Raw genomic sequence first — 19,536 nt, forward strand, 5'->3', positions numbered from 1 at the left:
CAAAAAAAAAGAAAGAAAAAAAAAAAAAAAAAAAGAAGAAAAAAAAAAAAAAAAAAAAAAAAAAAAAAAAAAAAAAAAAAAAAAAAAAAAAAAAAAAAAAAAAAAAAAAAAAAAAAAAAAAAAAAAAAAAAAAAAAAAAAAAAAAAAAAAAAAAAAAAAAAAAAAAAAAAAAAAAAAAAAAAAAAAAAAAAAGAAAAAAAAAAAAAAAAAAAAAAAAAAAAGAAAAAAAAAAAAAAAAAAAAAAAAAAAAAAAAAAAAAAAAAAAAAAAAAAAAAAAAAAAAAAAAAAAAAAAAAAAAAAAAAAAAAAAAAAAGAAAAAAAAAAAAAAAAAAAAAAAAAGAAAAAAAAAAAGAAAAAAAAAAAAAAAAGAAAAAAAAAAAGGAAAAAAAAGTGCTTCAGATGTCACCTACAAGAAATGCGTTTCTGCTTTGAACTAGCTTTTGAGCCTTTGGGAGTAAACTATACGGCTATAAATCAATCATATTGGGGTTGGTTAGATAAGAAGTATAATGACACGAATTTTGGCTTTAGTGATAACTGTACCTGGTGGAATACTACACTTGTTAAAATATGTACAGTTGATTTACCGTTTAAATGTATCAATTTATTTACCTCAACAAGAATTGAGGGTGGTTGAGGGATTTATTGAAACAAGGTCTGTCTATATTGTTGTTTGTTATTCTTTTGTTACTTTTAGTGCCTTGCCTTTTACAATGTTTTCAGAGCTGTGTGGAACGCAGTATTAATGCTGTATTTAAAAAGAAAGGGGGAGGTGTTGGGGCTCTTGCTGTATTGAATGATTATACTGAACTCTGAAGCAAGTGGAAAAATACTGAAGAAATAAGACGAGGTTACGGCCAGAACAGTGGGATGAAGAAAAAGGAGCAAATTGCAGATGTTTGCTCAAAAGCAAGGCCAACGGGACGTGATAAGAGGAGCTGGGAAACCGCAGAAAGGAGCCTACGTGCCAGAGAAAGCAGAAACAGAAATCTTCCCAGTAAACAATTGTTAACCAATCATATTATTATACGCTTGCAAAATAGCCAACCACATTATTGCACGCTTATAGAATGCCTTATAAAAGTCTACCTGGTTTGTACAATAAACGGATCAGATCTTGAACTCTGTGAGTATTTGAATCTGACTCCCGCTCGCCCGAAATGCCCGCAGCAAGTATCCAGAATAATAAAAGAAAAACAAAACAAAAAAAATTTCCCTAACACAGAGAATATGAATTAAAATGTTTTCCACAAATGGGTCAAAATTACAATAATGGTACAGGCCATAACATTAAATAGCAGAAGAGAAATTGCTGCCTATGTGAAATGTATCTCCCTGGTCTTAGTTCATTCTGGTCTGTACCACAAGCCCAAAGATGGCCTTTAGGGGTCAGATGTGATATAGGGCCATACCTGAACGTGAAATCTTGAATGGTTAGGAAAACTCTATAGATAAACAAATTGCATTTAAGTTTCTGTGCTTAAAAACCAGGCAAGCAGGGCCAAGCAGAACAGCAGCAGAACAAAACGTACCCTAGAGCAAAAGAAACCGTTAATGTTCCTTCCCCTTGTCCCCGGTTTATCTCAAAGACAGACATCTGAGAGAAGTCGCAGCAGCTGAATGTGACTCAAGCATACACTGTGTTTTTCTCATTGGCAGTGATGGAGATGAGATACGTGAGGATTTCAGAAGGAAAGTGGAATGCCTGCTAGTTACTTTTTATCTTTAGAGGGTCATCAGAGACCAAGGCTATCAAATCCCTCCCTTTCAAGGGGAACTGGAATAAAAGAATTGCTGTGTGACAGACAGGGTCAATGAGTACATTAAGCAAAAAGTAATACTGAATCACTTAAACATGGAGGTTCTTTCCCATCTATGCAGTGGTTGAGGGTTTGTCACTGAGCGACAAGGCATTTTAGAGGCTGTAGCAACCCTTTTCCTCCATTACCCACATCCCTGCCCTGTGCCACAATAAAAGATTAAAAGTCACCCGAGCTCCCGCAGGCATCGTCTGCATCTCACTTGCAAATTTGCCAGGGGAGCACGGGGCTGGGCACCAAGGGGGCCTGTGCTGTGGGCAGTGGCCCCTGCGCCCCTCACCAGCAGCCCGATCAGGTCCACAGTGCCCCCCCCCAGCCCCACCACCATCCCCCACCACCCCGAGGTGCGGCCCCGAGCGGCCGCCCCTCTGCACGTGAGCCACATCGGGCTCCTGAGGTCCTGCAGCACCCCGGGGGTCATGCTCATCCCGCAGCATCTCTGGCATCCCAAGCACTCCCAGGCTCCCGCAATCCCCTGGGGGCCTGCTGCACCCCTCACTCATCTTGCAGCATCTTTGGGATCCCACAGCCTTCCTGGGATATTGCTCATCCTGCAGTATCTTTGGGATCCCACAACCTTCCTAGGATATTGCTCATCCCACGGCATCCCGGGGTTTCCAGAGCATCCCTGGAATCCCACAGCATCCGATGGTGGCTCTTACCTCCATGTGTCTTCACCCAGCTGCGACCACTGCACGAAAGCATCCTGTCTCCTGTCGGTATCGAGGGCTCGTCCACACGGAGATACTTGTTGAACAGGTTGTTCAGGATAAAACCACTGTCTCTTGATTACCGGTAGGAGGATTGGTGGCAGGACATGGCGCAGAGAGACACAGAGCATCAGGAACACCTGCAAAGCAGCAGGAGTCCCTAGAGAAGAAATACAGCCATAAACAAAGAGGCGTGAAGGTCCCTGCTCTTCTGAGCCGGCTGCGGGACTCTGTGCAGCTCCTGGTCACTCGTGCCTGGAGGATGTGGGAAGGGTCAGGGGCTGCAGAGTTTCAGAGACACCTGTTCCAGGCAAAAATTAAAGTTTGAACACGTTTACCTCTTCCATTTTAGCTGTGCTGTGTCTGAATGTTTGTATTAAATTTTAATCATTTAAAGACACACTTGCAATTATGTTAGAGCAGAAGTAACTGGAACAACAGCCAGCTTAAACTAAGGCTCGTTAAAGACTGACAGAAATGAGACAGCTGGCTGTTCCGAACTCATGCTTAAAGTTGTCTTAAAGCTTCAAATACTTGATTTGTAATAACGCTAAACCAATTGAATGAAGCCAGTTAGTACCAATCAGCACTGTTAGAACAGCGATGTAAAGAGGATCTTACCTGAAATAACAAATCAGAGGTTTGGCATTACAGGACCAGGACGATGGGACTCCACAGGAACTTGCAAACACAAAGCCAGAAAATTTCTCTGTTAGTCCTTCCTGAGAAGCATCCCAAAAAATGCCTCAACCTGCACTCCTCACCAGGCTGCAGTCAGCTGCCCAGCGTCTCTTCTGAAAAGTGCTGCTGTCATCCGGGATGCGCTCCTGAGCTGTTAGGCTAATAAAAGCAATATATGAAAGATTTGTACACAACTAAGTTTAAAGCAAATAGAATGTTTGAATACAGTTAAAATGCTCAAGCTGGAAAGTAACTTTACTCTTGCAGGTTTCTATTCTGCATTTCTAGGGGAAAAAGGCTGACACAGCACCTCCTGCAGCGCTTGCTTGCCTGTCAGTCAGCGGCACTTCTGTATCGATAAATGGTGAACTAACTAATCAAACTTGGAAAAAGGTCTGCTATATACGGAGTTTCTTTAAGTTTCCTGACAGTAGGTAGTCAGGAACAGGAGAGAGGGCTGTGCAGTGCCCCTGCTAAGGGAAGATGCACAGGGTGAGCTGCACTCGTACAGACCAGGACAATCTCCACATATAAATATGACAGAGACCAGGCTTTAGTGCTTTTGCTGCACACAGAACTGTCTGTTTAAAGAAAAAAAAAATAGAGTAAACCAAATCTTTGCTCACAGAAGCTGCAGTGGTAATTGTGGTTGCTCGCACATTTTCCTGTCACGGTGTATTGTCATTCAGTTAGAATGCTTTATTCTTGTAGGCTTGCTGTTACCCACGTACTCTGTAAATGTAAAGATACAATGAGAGAGGCTCCATAAACCTACTGGTCTCAAAAATCCTGTAAAATGCTGACACAAAGGCAATAAAACCACAACAGAGTGGAACTAATAAGATAGCAGAGCTTTTCCGTCACTCTTCTGTGGCCCACCCTGCGAAGTGCAGCTCTCCTGATCCATGTGGGATGCAAGAGAGGGAGCAGCTGCTCCCTGCTGGGAGCAAAGCTGCTCCCTGAGAACATCCTTGCAACAGGTAACCTCATGAAAATTTCTCTGGGCTACAGGTAGTATGTGTACCTGTAGTGCACTCACACGTGTAGCTCATGTAGCACAATCCACCCAAGAAGCAATGCAAGTAAGCCTTAAGAAGAGAGAAGAGAGAGAGGCTGGATCCTCACTCAGGTCTCGGTGCTGGGCTTGCCTGCTCCCCCTGAGATGGCAATTCACTGAAAGCACAGAGCGTGCCAGTGCAGCACGGGATCGTGGCTAGCTGCAGTTACAAGGCAAGGCAGCAGTAACAGCTTGCTGAACTCCAAGGTCTTATTACGTGCCCTCCTCCCTCCCCCCTTCCCACAGGCTCCTTAAAACCAGCATTTGGTTCTGTTATTATTTATTATTGCATTGAAAGGATATAATTTGATTTACAAATGCACATAATGTTATTTATTACATTTTTACAAAGCTTTTGAACAATAAAAATATTTTACATAAATATTTTTTCCGTCCTCTCATCACCTGTTATTTATAAACATCTACTTTTCATATTTTTGGTGCTATTTCCCAGGTCTTCATCGTTCTCATGCTAACATGCAGCAGCTGTAGCACGTGGCTTCATCAGAGGAGTTGTTTAGTCAACTTTTTCTTCATCGGAGCTACTGTACTTGTTACAGCACTGCAGTCCTGCAGTGGTTCCTCTGCTTCCAATTTCTTACCCTCCTGAGTTATCATCTTTAGAAACATTCTCAGCAGGAAGCAATCAATTAACGAAGATCCATTCTTGCACCCATTAGCAGTGAACTCCTTTGATTTTGTGACACTGCATTGTTCTTTGGAAACATTCCCTGATGTGTTTTTACTCATTTTTTTGTTGTTTTGTTTTGAGTGAGATCGGAGAGATGTCATTGTAATAATAATAAAGTCCACAGTGACTGAGGAACCTACTGTGACCAGATCATTAATACTTGGAAATAAAATCAGGTTTTCTGGAACAGGTGGGTAGTTATTTGATATTAGAAGAAAGAAAGAATGATCAAACTTAACAAAAAGCCAAAAGCAAGCACCATTTTAAGGGACATGTGATCTTCTTGGCAAGTAGGTCTTGTTTTAAGGTAATGATCCACGGAATCAGCGAATGAGAATTTCTTTGGTTTGTAACCAAGCTGACTTCGTGCTTTGTCTATCCGGAAAGTGTGAGTTACAGTCACGTTCCACACCTAAAATCCAAAAGGACAGTTACGAAAGTGACTTCAGTATCTGATTTTCTAGAACTTGGATGAAAATACATCAAAGATATTACAATGGAATTAAAAACATTAATATAGGCATGCAAAAATGTATACATTTTGGAGCTGAATTCTGTCCAGAGCTAACAGAATGAGTTGATGCAGCTGACAGGTGAAGAGCCAAAGCTCAGCGGATGGGGTGCAGGAGTTTAGGACACTCATTTCTCACTTGTGCATGTGAGATAAAGAACAAAGGAAATCCCATGCAACAGAGCAGCACGCTTTCCTCAGACTGGCGCTTCTGTGCAGAGAAATGCGCAATGGGACTGGGTCAGTGTACTGGAGGACAGCAGCGTGGCCTCTCAGCTTTGCAGAAACGCACTAAGGAGTGGGAAACATGCACTTTGGAGAGTTACCTCCTCCACCTCTGAATGCATGGTACCTGTGAAAGTGCTTAAGTTGCATAGTCTCAATGATTTCTGCTTCAGATGTAGAACTAAGTATAAAAAAAGATAAATTGTGCAATAAGTGAAAAGCTACAGCATAAGTTAATGAGGTCCATTCAGTCCCTTCAGTGTCCCAGTATGTCACATGCTGCAACACAGTAAGAGACTAGATGATAATTTAAAGAATTTTGTCTTATATTATAAATTATAATATTGTACAAAACATGTTAGATCAAAATTAATTTGTCCAGAAGCTGGGGGACTTTTTGCAGAAAATTGGCTTTTCATTCCAATGTAGAATTATTTTTAGTGGGTTTTCTAATTATTGGTTAGCCTGGTGTTATGATAACTGGCAGCACTTTGACCCGAGACTCTTGCTCTGTACTTTTGGACCACCTTCCTTTAACAAGTAGTTCCACAACATAGGACAGCCTGCTGGAAACAACAATGTAGTGCCCATTTTCGTCTCTGTGCCAGCTCCACATCAGTTGCTCTGTCGTACGCCTCTAGGGTGTTTCTTCTGGATCATCTAATCCTCAAGGAAGGATTATTTTCTGACAATTTTATAAGGGGTGGCCAGGATGGCACGGAAAAATCAGGCTACAAGACGGCTGTGTAAGCCCTGAACAGAAAAACAGAGCTCTAATGCAGACAATCCTGTCTGCATCCAAAGGGTGTACCACATACTTCATGAGAGTTTTAGGCAGAAATACACAAACATTTTTTTATATATTTACCTCATTCCTCGTCAAGAAAGGTGTAAAGCTAAAAACTGGCTTTAGTATCAGGTGCAGATACTCCATCACAGTGGCTGTGAAACAGAAAGTTACTTAATGAGACACAGCTGGATAACAATAAACTGAGACAATGCTGACATTGCACATCCTGTGATTCCTACTGATCCTACCAGAGGATGCAATTAAGGTGCTAGAAGGCAGCATTTAATTTATAAAGTACACCACAGACTCAGTATATGAATAGTCTTTAAACTTGATCTGGTATAATTAATGCCAAATGGCATAAGCAGTTATTATTGATCAGAATAATGTTAAGTTATACAATTCCTACATTTTGGGTCCCTGCATTAATAAAACTATTATGTAGCTTTATAGGAATAAGAAAACAAAAAAATAAATATCACGATAATTAAGTATGTATTTTGTTATCTTTACCTGCTATATGAACCAGGAGAACAGGAATATGTATCCAGGGTTTCCTGTAGCCTAATTTTTCAAACTGGAAGGGGTATAAAAGGAAAGAATAAGAGAATTTATACCAAATTGAGGGTGTCAATGAAGCATGAAAACAGAAAAAAGAATGTTTATAAAACACATATCTAAACTTTTTTCCAGCTAATCTTCCTATCGGTACTGGTAGCAAGAATTACAACTAAAGCCCACTTCTCATTCTCTGGTGCCCACCTCCTGCCCTTCAAATGGAATTGGATGGTGAAGGGGAAACATTGCTATTTTGCTGTTTCCAAGTAGCAAGTGACCGAGGCTGGAATACTTAATGTTATATATATATATATATATATAATACACTTAACTATATTTAGATACAAGCACATCACTCTACTGCAGTAATTTTCCTGGAAGACTTTTCTGTGTTGGCATGGCAGGATCAAAACTTTAGCATGCTGCTGAAATCCCGGACTGATATTTATGAAAATATAATGTTGCCTCTTTTTAGCTTTTAACAAACGATTCTAAATGGCCTTCCCTTTTGTGCTGCAGTTGATGGCAGAACAAAGAAATAAGCAATGGTTATAAAAGGCCTGCCAGATGCTAACAGCAGGACTTCCTGCGCACAGTAAGCTTGCTTTACACTGTGACAGGTTCTGTACCCCTCTGAATTCTGTCAGAACAAGAAGGGCCAAACTCACAGTTATGCATATCCAAAACTTCCCTTAAAGCCAGCGGAACTTTGAGGTATGCAGGGAGGACAGGACTCATTTGAATGTTAAATAATTGAGTAATTAATGTGCACCAGACTTCATTTAGTTAACGATATGAATAGGGCCCATATGGTACATTAGAGCTAAATGTATGTGCAATACATACTAAAGGGACTATCCATTCAGAAAATATGACGTTTTCACCATCATGTATGTAATACGCCTGACCACTCTGTTAAAGAAGCAAAGAAACACAATTAGAAAACCAGTATGCATAGGAAGGCATTTTCTTTCTCTCTCATACTTACATATCTTGCTTGACTTTGTGAGTAACACACCAGCGTGCAGACGGTGAATGCACACAGATCAGATCAGCAACCCACCTTCACTGGGCTCCACTGTGATCTCAAACATGCCTCATGCTTTTGGGTAACCCCGTGGGGGTAGTAGAGCTAATTACGATTAACCATGGTGTAACGTAGATCAGAGCTTGATTTCACCATGTAGTAGCCCAACTGTCAGAGTGTTAAGTTCTTGGTGATGTGCAGGGGACGGAATTACCTTCATGAGACCAACAGAAGTAACACCGCTGACAGCATTTAATACACACAGCTTTTTGAGGTCAAGTTCCAACTCTGGATAATTTTCTGATTAAACCAATTTCAGTATCTACATTCCGTGGGACACGTCACAGTGCCTGAATCCACTTCTGGCTTCCAGTCTATCTTCTTCCAGCCTTCTAAATGTGCAGGCAATATTTCCTTGACAGCTGTGCTGTGGGTGAGGAGCCCATCCAACTGTGAGTGCTATGAACACCTGAGCACCCAAGCAGACCCTGGGAGTTTGTGCATTATGTCATTCTAAAACAGCTGCACAGCTTCCAAGCTCTTAACTAGTTGACAGCCCATGGAGGGATGTTCAGATATATCTGTACCTGCTATCTATATGTTCCTACCAATACAAATGAAGCTGGAGCCTTTGGGAGCTTTGAATGTAGCAGCTGCTGCAATGCTATCGGTTCTCTAATGCTTCACAGTCCTAAAATTGTTGTTGCAATTATGACCAGTAGAAGAAAAAGAAAAACCTTTTAAAATTGTCCATTCATTTTGTACATCTCATTTTGGAATTTTCAACCCTGAAAATTAAACCGGAATGCCTAAATTGGTTGCTCGGAACTTTATGCATCTAGAATCAGAATCTATTTTCAAAAGAATAGCAGAATCTATAGATTTGTATGATGGTGAAATTAACCCGGTTAAAAATTCTATTTCCTCCAATCAAACAGGAAATGAAATATTTTCAAGAGAAAAAAATAACATCAAAATATTAGCAGAATTTATTTGCATTTGCACTGTCTATGTGCTTGTAGAGCCATACACCATTTCTGAGGATTTAGCACACAACCTTTCAGAGAACTTTTGATCTAAAAGCACCAAAACCTAAACCTATTGGAGAGCTAAAGCTACTGGGACACAATGTTTCTATTGTTTACTTACAGCTACATAGCCCTTCTCAGAGGTGAGAGCCTCAGCAGCTAGTAAGTGAGCTTGTACTAGGTTGCCTATGTGAACCCAGTTCATCTGAACTTTGTGATTCCCGAACTTGAAGTTAAATAGTCTCCGCTGGATATTTAGCTGTAGAAACAGAAAACATGAAATAAATACATTATTTCTTTATTAAACAGTATAATGTAGTCATTTTGGCTCAGCCTGAATACTTAATTTGCTGTATTTGTGTACAATTATAACACAAGAAATGTGTCACAAGAAACAAAAACCCACCTGACTAGTCAATGCTTTTATAAATCAAGTGCTGTTGCACTGATAAGCAGTGGTAAAAATATGGTGACATTATCATGTTTGGCTGAAACTAAAGTGCACATTTAAAAGACAATATTTCCATTAAATGATCAGGAATGCAAGCTTTCTACCATGGCGTTTCAACCTTGCATTTTTTTCTTTTCACTTAGAAGTACAGCTTGATCCTTGCCATTTCTGCAATGCTCACGTCATGCTATATCTTGCATCATATGACCTGTCACCAAGCTTTCACAACAAAAAAAAAAATCCTGGAGGAATTGTTAAAAACTGTAATCAAGGTACTTCCACTTTTGTTATGCCCTTACAACTACTTGTAGTGTTCTCCACAGCTGACTACATAACACATACGGCTACTCGTGGCAGGTGGCGCGGCTCTTCTGGTCCATATATGCCTGGTGGACGAAGCACGCAGGTATGGAGCTTATCCCCTCCTTGGAGAGAGAACAAAATGGGATTTTCAGATAGCTTTGATATCAGCAGACAACGTATACTGTCTGAATTTTACACTGTGAAAGTAAAGGATCAGTCTGACCATTCTATGTGATTCAGTTTCCTAGTAACTTGTTTTCATTTCTGGAAAAAACTGAATTCAATAGTAGTGAAAGACCTACTTTTCAGATCTTTGCAGTCTGAAAAACTGAATCCCTCTGACCACAGAAGAGTTTGAACAGGGACAGGACAAACCAAGCTGTCCTACAGATAAGCCTCCTGCTTGACCGAGTTTTGCTATTTATTATAGATAAAAGTTTATAATGTACATATTTGTCCATCATTCTAGACACATGCAGTACTGGAAGATAATTCAATTTGTATATTTAGATACCTTGCTTGCTTGCAGCTCAATGGCATCACAAAGGAATGGAAGAGGTCTCTTAAACAGAGGCTTTCAAAATGAATGCTTTAAGCTTTACATGTGATCAGTACGCAGGCTCCTCTGACTCCTGAGAAAAGGCACAATTACACCTTTTACGTTGGCAAGTTAGGTGGTAGGCATTTGCTCAGTAGTTAAGGATGCTAAAATTGAATCCCCTCCTAATTTATGCTTGCCAACTTTTCAGTTCAGAGAGATCAGTAGGAATAGCAAAATATGTATGAAAAAGCAAAGTATTTCCCTTGTCAAGTACAGACAGGTTTTTACACACAGCTGTTCATGCGTGTGTGACTTTAGAAGTTAACATGACCCTGACGTTGCCAAATCTGTTTAAGAAACTGCAATTATTCTTGCCAGACACCTGCAAGCCTTTGGGGGTTAGGAGAATGACCTATTGGACAGTGCTTAGAGATTGGTGTTATCAGAGAAGCTCAAAGTGATAGACTGAATGGAGAATAAAAGCACAAATCCTGTATCTATTGTAACATTGGTAAACTTCTAAGATGATTTGAACAAGTAAGGTTAAACTTTCTGAATTCTCCTATCTATTGTCTGCATATAATCTCATATCTGTCTGGGTATACACATAAAAAAATTGATCATCCACCAAAGGGAGGAGTAGAAACAAACAAAATAAATCCTTATTTTAGTTAAAGTATACTATTTATTGAAACTGAGTAACCAGAGAATGGAATACCCTTTAACACTACTAATGACAGGAAAACCCCAAATGTTTTATATGTACCTTTGAGTAAAGTTCCATTAGCAGCAAGAACCATTTGGTCTGCAATTGCCTTTGTTCTAGAATAATGATTAAATTGCTATAAAGAAAGGCAGAATATGATCAACATTTTAACCACATTATTGCATCTGTAAAGGCAAACTTACTGTTTATGTCTGATAACATTTAAATCTAGCCAGCTTGTAGACATCAGCCGAGTAAAACCAAACGAGAAATAATGACAAGATTTAGGAAATACATACTTTATTTATGACAAAGAAACTTATGAGACCTATATTTTAGTTGCACAAGCTCAGCTTCAGAGTGAATTTAAGTCCACTAGTATTTACTTAACTCACTTTTTGTACTGGATGTACTGAAAAAATTAATAGCAAGCCAAATGTTCTGATGTGTCAGATAAAATCATTTTGAGAAAAAACATTCAATTTCTAATTGGAAAAAAAGTTTTTTAAAACAGTAAGTTAAATATGAAATTAGAAATTTAGGCTTTCCTAAAAACGTTTCCATTTCTTGTTGAAGCTATTTGGGAAGTTATAAATAAATAGTTATTAAAAGTTATAAATAAATCAACTTTTAAAATGGCACCCAGGTGTATTTAAACAACAGGATTCTGGGCACAGTTAGTACATGCTGGTTTAGTGATTACTTATCCACGTGAGGCTATTTACGTATCTATTGAGTTCTGTACTGCCATACTTTATACTGAAAAGCTATACCTAAAAATCCCACCGTGGACATTTTTTCTACTCTTAGGTGGCTTAATCCACCTGCTCCACCTCCCTCCATGCCCCACCTACCTCTGACATGATCACCATTACAGAAAATGTATGATTAGGGCTCAGACACATCCAATTAATTGCAAATTCCTGAAATGCTTTCTCAGAAGTCTGAGGTGCTGTGCAGGCTGTGCACAAACTGACGTATCCAACTAAGTGTCTCAGGAGGCACCAACAAGGTAGTAGTCAGTCCTATTTAGGATTCCTGGACGCAAAGTGTACGTTCTAAAATTACAGCTTTTAACTGCAAGTGGTGCGCTGGGAGCAGGAAAGAACAAGTGGGAAGAGTGGCCAGAATGCACTGACTTCAGATTGCAGCTAGAAAATATTTCCTAAATGATCACAGTAAAGAAGGAAATGGTATTTCAGAGCAGCCCTGAGGTGACTGTAACTACTGCCTGGCCTGCAGCAAGAAAGCAAGGTTTGGGAAATTCAAAGAAGCAAAAATGTGTGAGATAAAGACTTAGAATTTGATAGTTAACAATATTTTTCAATTAAAAAGCTCACAGGGGCTTCAATATTCAGTATTTACACAGCAGAAGTTCCCCTGAAAGCCCTTCCTTTTAAAATATTCTTGTTAAATGTCATATTCCACTTTTCTTAGGCATTTATAGACGTTTTGTCACCTCACATCTGTCTAGTTATAGCAGATTAAAGGCATTATTTGAGTATTTCTTCACTGATCATGGGTCAGTTTCCATTAATGAAGAATAATTTAATGGAATTGATGTGATCTACAGTAAAACAGCTTCTGCTCTCAGAACAGCCTTCACATAACCTGTCCTTTAGAGCACAGTAAGTGCCACGCCATCACACGAACAACGTACCTTTTCCAGTGGAAAATATGGCACCGTTTCTTCATCTCCTTCTTCAATCGGATTCCCTCCAAATACCACATTCACCGTGCTGGTATATATCAGTCTAGGGATATTTCTTTGTTTGCAGACTACAATGGCATACAAAATAAATTATTTTAAAACAAAAACAGAGAGAAAGAAACAACACATAAACTGGCAGCTTCTCTTTTTGAAAACAAACATTACACTTATAGAAAAAGTAATATTTTAATTTTAACATTAACTTATTTAATATAACAGTATCTTTCAATATAATATTATCTTTCATTCAGCTGGAATTTTTCATCCCAAATATCTGTTATGTAAATATTACATATTGTGGTCACCATGTGTTTTATGATTAGGTACCTGCAACTGTCATATCACCACTGGATTGTGGTAATCGGCTGGACAGAGGAATTATCTTGGCGAGGGGGAAAAAATTCCTCCTTTACTTCAGAAACATTTCTGAATTTTACATTTTACATTCATTTTACAAATCGAATAAAATAAGTAAGACCATTTCTTGTGATCAGTAGCACTGAAAACTCCCTGCTTCTTTCCATACGGGTAGTACTGCAGAGAGCAGCCTGTCCGTGGACTGTTATTTTTGCCCTTATTTCTGCAGCGAGCAGTAAGCAGAACGGCTTCTTGCACCAGTTTCATGCATGCCTGTGCAGGTAAGTAAAGTCACCTAAGAAAATGTGCTAGCTCTCTCTGGCGTATGACAAAAATGCATACGTCTCAGTCTGTTCATAAGTGACAAATGACATGTTAGCAGAAAACATGCCGTTAGCATATAACCAACCAGCAGTACCTTAAATACAAACAAAATTAATATTATTTACCGAACAAAGTCTTCATATGGATTCCAGTTGGGTCTTAAGTTACTATGTCTAAATTCTGCTGCATATATGTCATTGCAAACTTTAATAGCATAAATTTTCTTTTGATTTAACAATACTTTTAAAGTTTTAAGTGAATTAATATTCGAAGTCAGGAATTTTTAGAATCTACAGAGCAGTCAGTCCAGTTGGCTCATTTGCTTTTCATTTTGAAAATAATGAATGTAATTACTGCATTGTAAATATCTGGGACAAAATACAATAAAAAAATCTATTATTAAAATGTAAATTAACAGGTTCATGCTCCTCCCAGATTCTTGCTTTGTTGGGAACCTGTTTCTGTGGGTTCAGAGGTTGGGCTAAGAAGAAGGGAATATGCGGCAACCTCTTCCCTCTAACTCATTTAGAGTTTTACTTGCATACCATTTCACTCTCATTATTTCTGCTTTTTCCAGTAATAACCCACAGGCAGCATGAAAATGTACCTAAATAAAAATGGATTCTACCATTTTTCTCTTTGATTTTCTTGCCATTTGGTTTTTCAGGGAAAAGCAAAGAGAAAGTAGCTTTGGTATTTACAATACATTTCGAAATGTTCTTTCTGGACATTCTTTCATACAGAAAGAAATCTACTAACACTTTCCAGAGACAGTAGTTAAAAATCAGTATATAATAAAAAGGGATCACATTCAGACAGATGATCAGAAAGGATAGAAAATTTTTTATATTAATGTGATAAAATAATAGTTAAATATACTTAGCACATCTATGGATCCTGTTATCAAATGTTTACAACACAACAAACACTATGGTATCTCTCATGTTATTTCTATGAGGAAAAAGGACAACACTTCTCTATTACACAGAGTAAAGAGAAAAAGATAACCAGTACATGGAGGAGAGTTTAAGATGGTCTGCCAAGGAATGAGGTCCTGGGTGAAAACCTATCCCCAGTTCAAACCAGCGGCAAATCTACCAGTTTGAACGGGACCTGTACACCTAGTTTTACATCATACTCCGACAGGAGGGAGAGAAGAGCCTCGTTTTATAGCCAAATCAACAGAGGAAACATCCAAATAGACATTTTTTTTAATTCATGGTTTGGATCAGACGCAAAGAAAAAAAAAACTAGGTACATACCATCAATTATTATTTTTGTGCCTCCGACATTTATGGATTCAATCTGATCTTTCTTTTGAAGCTAGAAATAGAGTTTGCAGAATATCTAATTAATTGAACAAGTCACATTCACAATACAACTGCCAGATCTAGAACAGCTGTGGTCTTTTTGTGACACGTGTTAGAATTCTCTGTCCTCTGACATACAGTGATTTCTAGTAGTTCTCATGTTCATTGTATTGTTCAGTGTATGAATAAATAAAGCTGAAAAATGAAAGATAAAATGCATCTTAAAGGAAATTATAATGCTTCAATTTTTTGTCACGCCCCAGATAATCCATGATATAGAAACAGGAATAACAGGCCAGGGTTATGCTCCCTGAAAGCTTTCACAAATTCTTGTTCCAGTGGCAACCTGTCCCGTTCCTAGAAATAAATTAGTCGTTTCGTTACTTTTTTGATAATACTCTCTGTGAATTTACTGTTATTTAGCATAACTATATGGAGTTGCTGGTCTGTTTCCTCACAACTATGAGTTCACAAGAAGAAAATGCATCAACATTAGTTCCAGAGCAATACTGTCACACTTTTTCAGGCTAGAGAAAAATGATATGCCTTCTTATCCAAGATCTCAAATCTATGATCTCATTTTTCTAGAGTATATTGTGTGGTACATTAGTCTCATGTTTTGACATTTATTGTTTAACAAATACCTCCCTTGTTGCCCGTATGGATGATTGGACTTTTATGAATAACTTCTGTCTGACATAAATATAATGTAATTACATTCTTTGCTACATGCATATAAATTTTTGCTTTCACAAGAATAACAAAAGAAATGTTATGAAAATTGTACTTGCTTGTTCTAATCCTGACATTCCACATGCAGCCACGTGAAAAACACAGTCAGCCCCATCACATGCTTGGAACACTGCATCATAATCCCTCACATCACCCTGTAAAATGAGAAAATAATGGATTTTTGACTGGTAGAGCTCATTACATTCTCTATAGAATTAGTATTAACTATAGCTATTAAGAAAACCTAAAATAATTCTGATCTGTTTTTCACAATACTTAGCTAACATTATATAAAACATTATAAATTTGGAGAAAAATCCACGACTAAGAATTTTGTCAGTATTTTGTTGCAAAACAAATAATGACTCTTGTTGGCTTCAATTATAATGCGTATTTTCACACTTAGTCCTGCAGCCTGCAGGCTGGCAAAACTTGTTTGGCTTGAATGGGAGCAGCATATGCTTGAAGGCTGGAGAGTCAAGCCCCAGGGACAACAAAGCACGGCAGGAAGGGTTCAGCTGTTTGCCATGGAATCACCAAATAAGAGAATCCCTTTTCTGTTATCCCCTTAAGATCTGACTTGGGCAAAAAGACATTTGCCAGATTGCACATCTAAGCTTTATTTTAGGTGCACTTTATGGTAAATTTAATTACAGTTTTGTACAAGATTAAAACAAAAAAAGTAAACACTATATGCATTTAATACTGTATTAGTATACATTAGTGTATTGTGATCACATTATATGAAATGCTGTATACTGCTGAATGTTGTTCTTTATTAAAAACACACACACATTATATCTAGTATCAAATCCTATGCTGTGCTTAGAATATTTTATCGCATTTTTGTATACCAGCTAAAACTATATGAATAATACTCCACATGCATACAGATATCAATAAAAATATAATACCTTTCTTTTCAGAAATATGGTATTTCTAAATATTATATATTTAATTTACTGAAATTGATAGAATAATCACAAAGGAAATGGCTGGAGATAATATTAGGAGGTAATCTTATCAGTCGTTAACTCTCAACTTTTTTCTTCTGAGGCTGTCAAAGTATTTCACAAATATGGCTGCCTTACACTTTTACCTTCAATCAAATGCTAAAATTACTAACCAGTATAAATGATATTAGCGATCTCCAAATCACTGATCAATGTCACTCAGATCTCTGAAGTGACATTACTTTATTTACTAGGACTCCTTAGTTCCATTTTCTAGGTAACTCACCCATGCTTTGTAATATTTATTCTTTTTAAATTGAATTACAAAAAACCTGTTCACAGAAGATCATTTGTCAGATCTCATGAGTCTCCTTTAGAAGACGTAAATTGCCATCAATCCACCAACATAAATCAGATTATGTGGGTTTATATCATTAACAAATCAAGCTTATGGGTTTTGAATGGTTCCTCCATAATTCTTTATCTCTCTCTTCCATATTCTGTAAAATCTGTTTATCAAGTTGAACTTAAGAATAAACATCCTGGGTCAGATTAAAGATCTGCTTGATCTGGTATTCTGCCCACTGCACAGCCATGCAGAGCAGTATTATGCATGCCCTTTGCCTCCCTTACTGCCTGTCCCATGTGGTGATGTAGCCAGGAGAAGATCTGGCATCACCTCGATAGCCCCTGGGACAAAGATCCCGTGATCACCTTCAGCTTTGCCCTCAACTTCCTAGATCTAGTGGTGGTGTCAAAGAGTTCTTACACTGAATGCTCAGACAAGATCAGCTGAACGATAGCCACGTCTAGCTAGAACTTGTGCAAGATAACAGGAGCGTGCAGAAAGTGCTAGCGTGCCCCTGTGCACCCAGAGCCCCGGAACTGAGTGGGTGAAGCAGCTGTAAGGAGCTGGTGCCCCTCACATCAGGGAGCAGCGGGGGGTGCTGTCCTCCGTAGATGGCTGTGAACCATTAAAAATTTGAGGTCTCTTTTGCTCCCCCTTTTGCAGACATAATAGATTCCTTGAATTGTTAAGAATCAAAAGGAATCAGTATTCATAAATGGGTACCCTGGGAAGAGCATGAACAGGGCAGGTGTATGTGACACTTTCCCCCAGAATACTTGTCCAGTCTCCGAGTACTTTCATCCAGAGGATCTCTTGAGCCGCATGCAGCTTACCTATTTAGTAATCTCCAATGGAAGTACATTTTTGGTGAGGCTTTGTACACGCCTTTTATCCACTGCATGAAAAAACGTCTTTTTATTTGTACTGAACTGACTCCTCCTCATTTCACCTGATGGCCCTTCCTTCCTGTCCTGCAAATGGCAATGAGCAGTGAATCCCTACCTGCCTCAATGCCACACGTAGAGCTCTCCTGCTCCCAAGGACTGGAAGGTCTTTGTTTTCTCCATCATTCTCTGCATGGCAGACATTCTAAATTTGTGGTCACTTTGATTGTCCTGTCTTGCTCTCACCTTTTTACTCAAAAGGATTTCCCTGAGCAGGAAACTTTGTCACTTCACTGTTCACTCCTTCACCTAGGTGAGCTACGAATGTGCTGAAAAGCACCTCCCAACACAGGACTCCAGAACTTCACTGGTGACACTGAGGGAACTCATCACTTGCACTCTGTTTGCTACCTCTTAATCAGTTATGCGTGTGAGGACCTTCTACCATGACTTCTTATTGTCCTTAAAGGCTTTTCAGTAAAGGCTTTTATCAAAAATCCCTAAGAGGAAGCCTCACTAACATGCATAAAAGTAGTAAAACTTTATTTCACTGCTGTTAAACATGGAATTTCAACATACCTTGACAAAATCTGCTCCATTTGGAATTGCCCATTTAGGTTTCCGTACATCAAACAGAACCACAGCAATTCCTGACCTTACAAGAGCACATCCCAGATTGTATCCCAGGTAGCCTCCACCTCCTGTCACCACTGTCTTCCTGCTTCTGTCAACCAGTAGTCCAGCATGCTCGTTTAGTTTGCTTTCACAAGGTTGGCTGCTGTGGAGCTCTTCTGTGGATCCTTCTTGCATCACGACTGCAAGACAGAAGAGCTCCTGAAAATTCCTGCATCTCTCAGATCTGGGTAATTGCAGTAACTTTAATGTTACGATGCTCCTTTTGTGACTTCACTATATTTTTAGTATCTTAACATGTTTTAAATGTATACATTCATAATTTTGGTGATGAGTTTTCTATGTACAATGAGTAACGAGTCTGAATATTTCTGTATTTCAAGATTTAGTCTTTTCCTCATACCCACAAGTTTCTTATTGTATAGAAATGAAGAGAAATTACAGGATTTTAGAGACTTTATAATTACCTGAACTTAACGGGTATGATTACATTTTTCAATGCTTTGTACATCAAACATTTTATCCTTGAAAACTCACTGACTTCCGATACATTAATGCCAAACAGATATTAGCTTACTAGTCAGGAAAAAAACACATAAGCTAAGGAATATAAGAAAGGCTTGATTCTACTTTCATATTCCACACTATTTCACATTTGGGTCACACTTCTTCAGTAATAGTAAGAATCTGTTGCCATTTTAAAGTTCTCTGGTTACACGCTAAATATATTTAGTTTTCTGTCCAGTTCTTACTAACTTTTGTCCATATCGTTCTATCAGGGCATTCATATACAGCTAAATTGACAAAGAACAGAAGAGATAAGCCCTCTGCCCTCTGGGTTCATCTACTTGGGAAAACTAATTAGAATATTCTGTGATAAGGAATTCCACAGGAGTTGCCCATCTGTACACTTTGTTCTGTATTAAAAATGAGTTTATTCTATAATAATCATTCTTTTTAGAAGTTCACCCATATTCTGCAATTAAAATGACTGGTATTCCAGGTCACAATATACTCTGAGAAACTAGTCCAGTTAATTTTCCCACATGGACAGCCCCTGTTGTCCTGATTCCTTGCATGGCCTTTGCACATTAGGATCTAGGCTCTTATGTCCCCAAATAGAAATCCAGAATAAATACGTCTGAAATCAGTCAAATTAAGTCACTGTACTGTGAGAGCCAAAC

General features: G+C 38.4%; 1 protein-coding gene across 1 annotated transcript; it reads right to left on the reverse strand.

The window, feature by feature from the left end:
- Window positions 1-4,978: 4,978 nt before the first annotated feature.
- On the reverse strand, window positions 4,979-18,529 carry LOC119147816 (putative short-chain dehydrogenase/reductase family 42E member 2). Its single transcript, XM_037387247.1, has 11 exons — window positions 18,299-18,529; window positions 15,593-15,688; window positions 14,754-14,814; window positions 12,760-12,878; window positions 11,160-11,235; window positions 9,892-9,974; window positions 9,220-9,357; window positions 7,890-7,955; window positions 6,999-7,062; window positions 6,564-6,637; window positions 4,979-5,371 (listed from the first exon to the last, which is right to left on the reverse strand). Exons 1-11 carry the CDS (start codon window positions 18,527-18,529, stop codon window positions 5,168-5,170), a joined length of 1,212 nt encoding a protein of 403 aa, XP_037243144.1. The 3' UTR covers window positions 4,979-5,167.
- Between the last annotated feature and the right edge of the window lie 1,007 nt (window positions 18,530-19,536).

This window comes from Falco rusticolus, chromosome 4 (genome assembly GCF_015220075.1).
Source record: "Falco rusticolus isolate bFalRus1 chromosome 4, bFalRus1.pri, whole genome shotgun sequence".
Classification (NCBI taxonomy): Eukaryota; Metazoa; Chordata; class Aves; order Falconiformes; family Falconidae; genus Falco; species Falco rusticolus.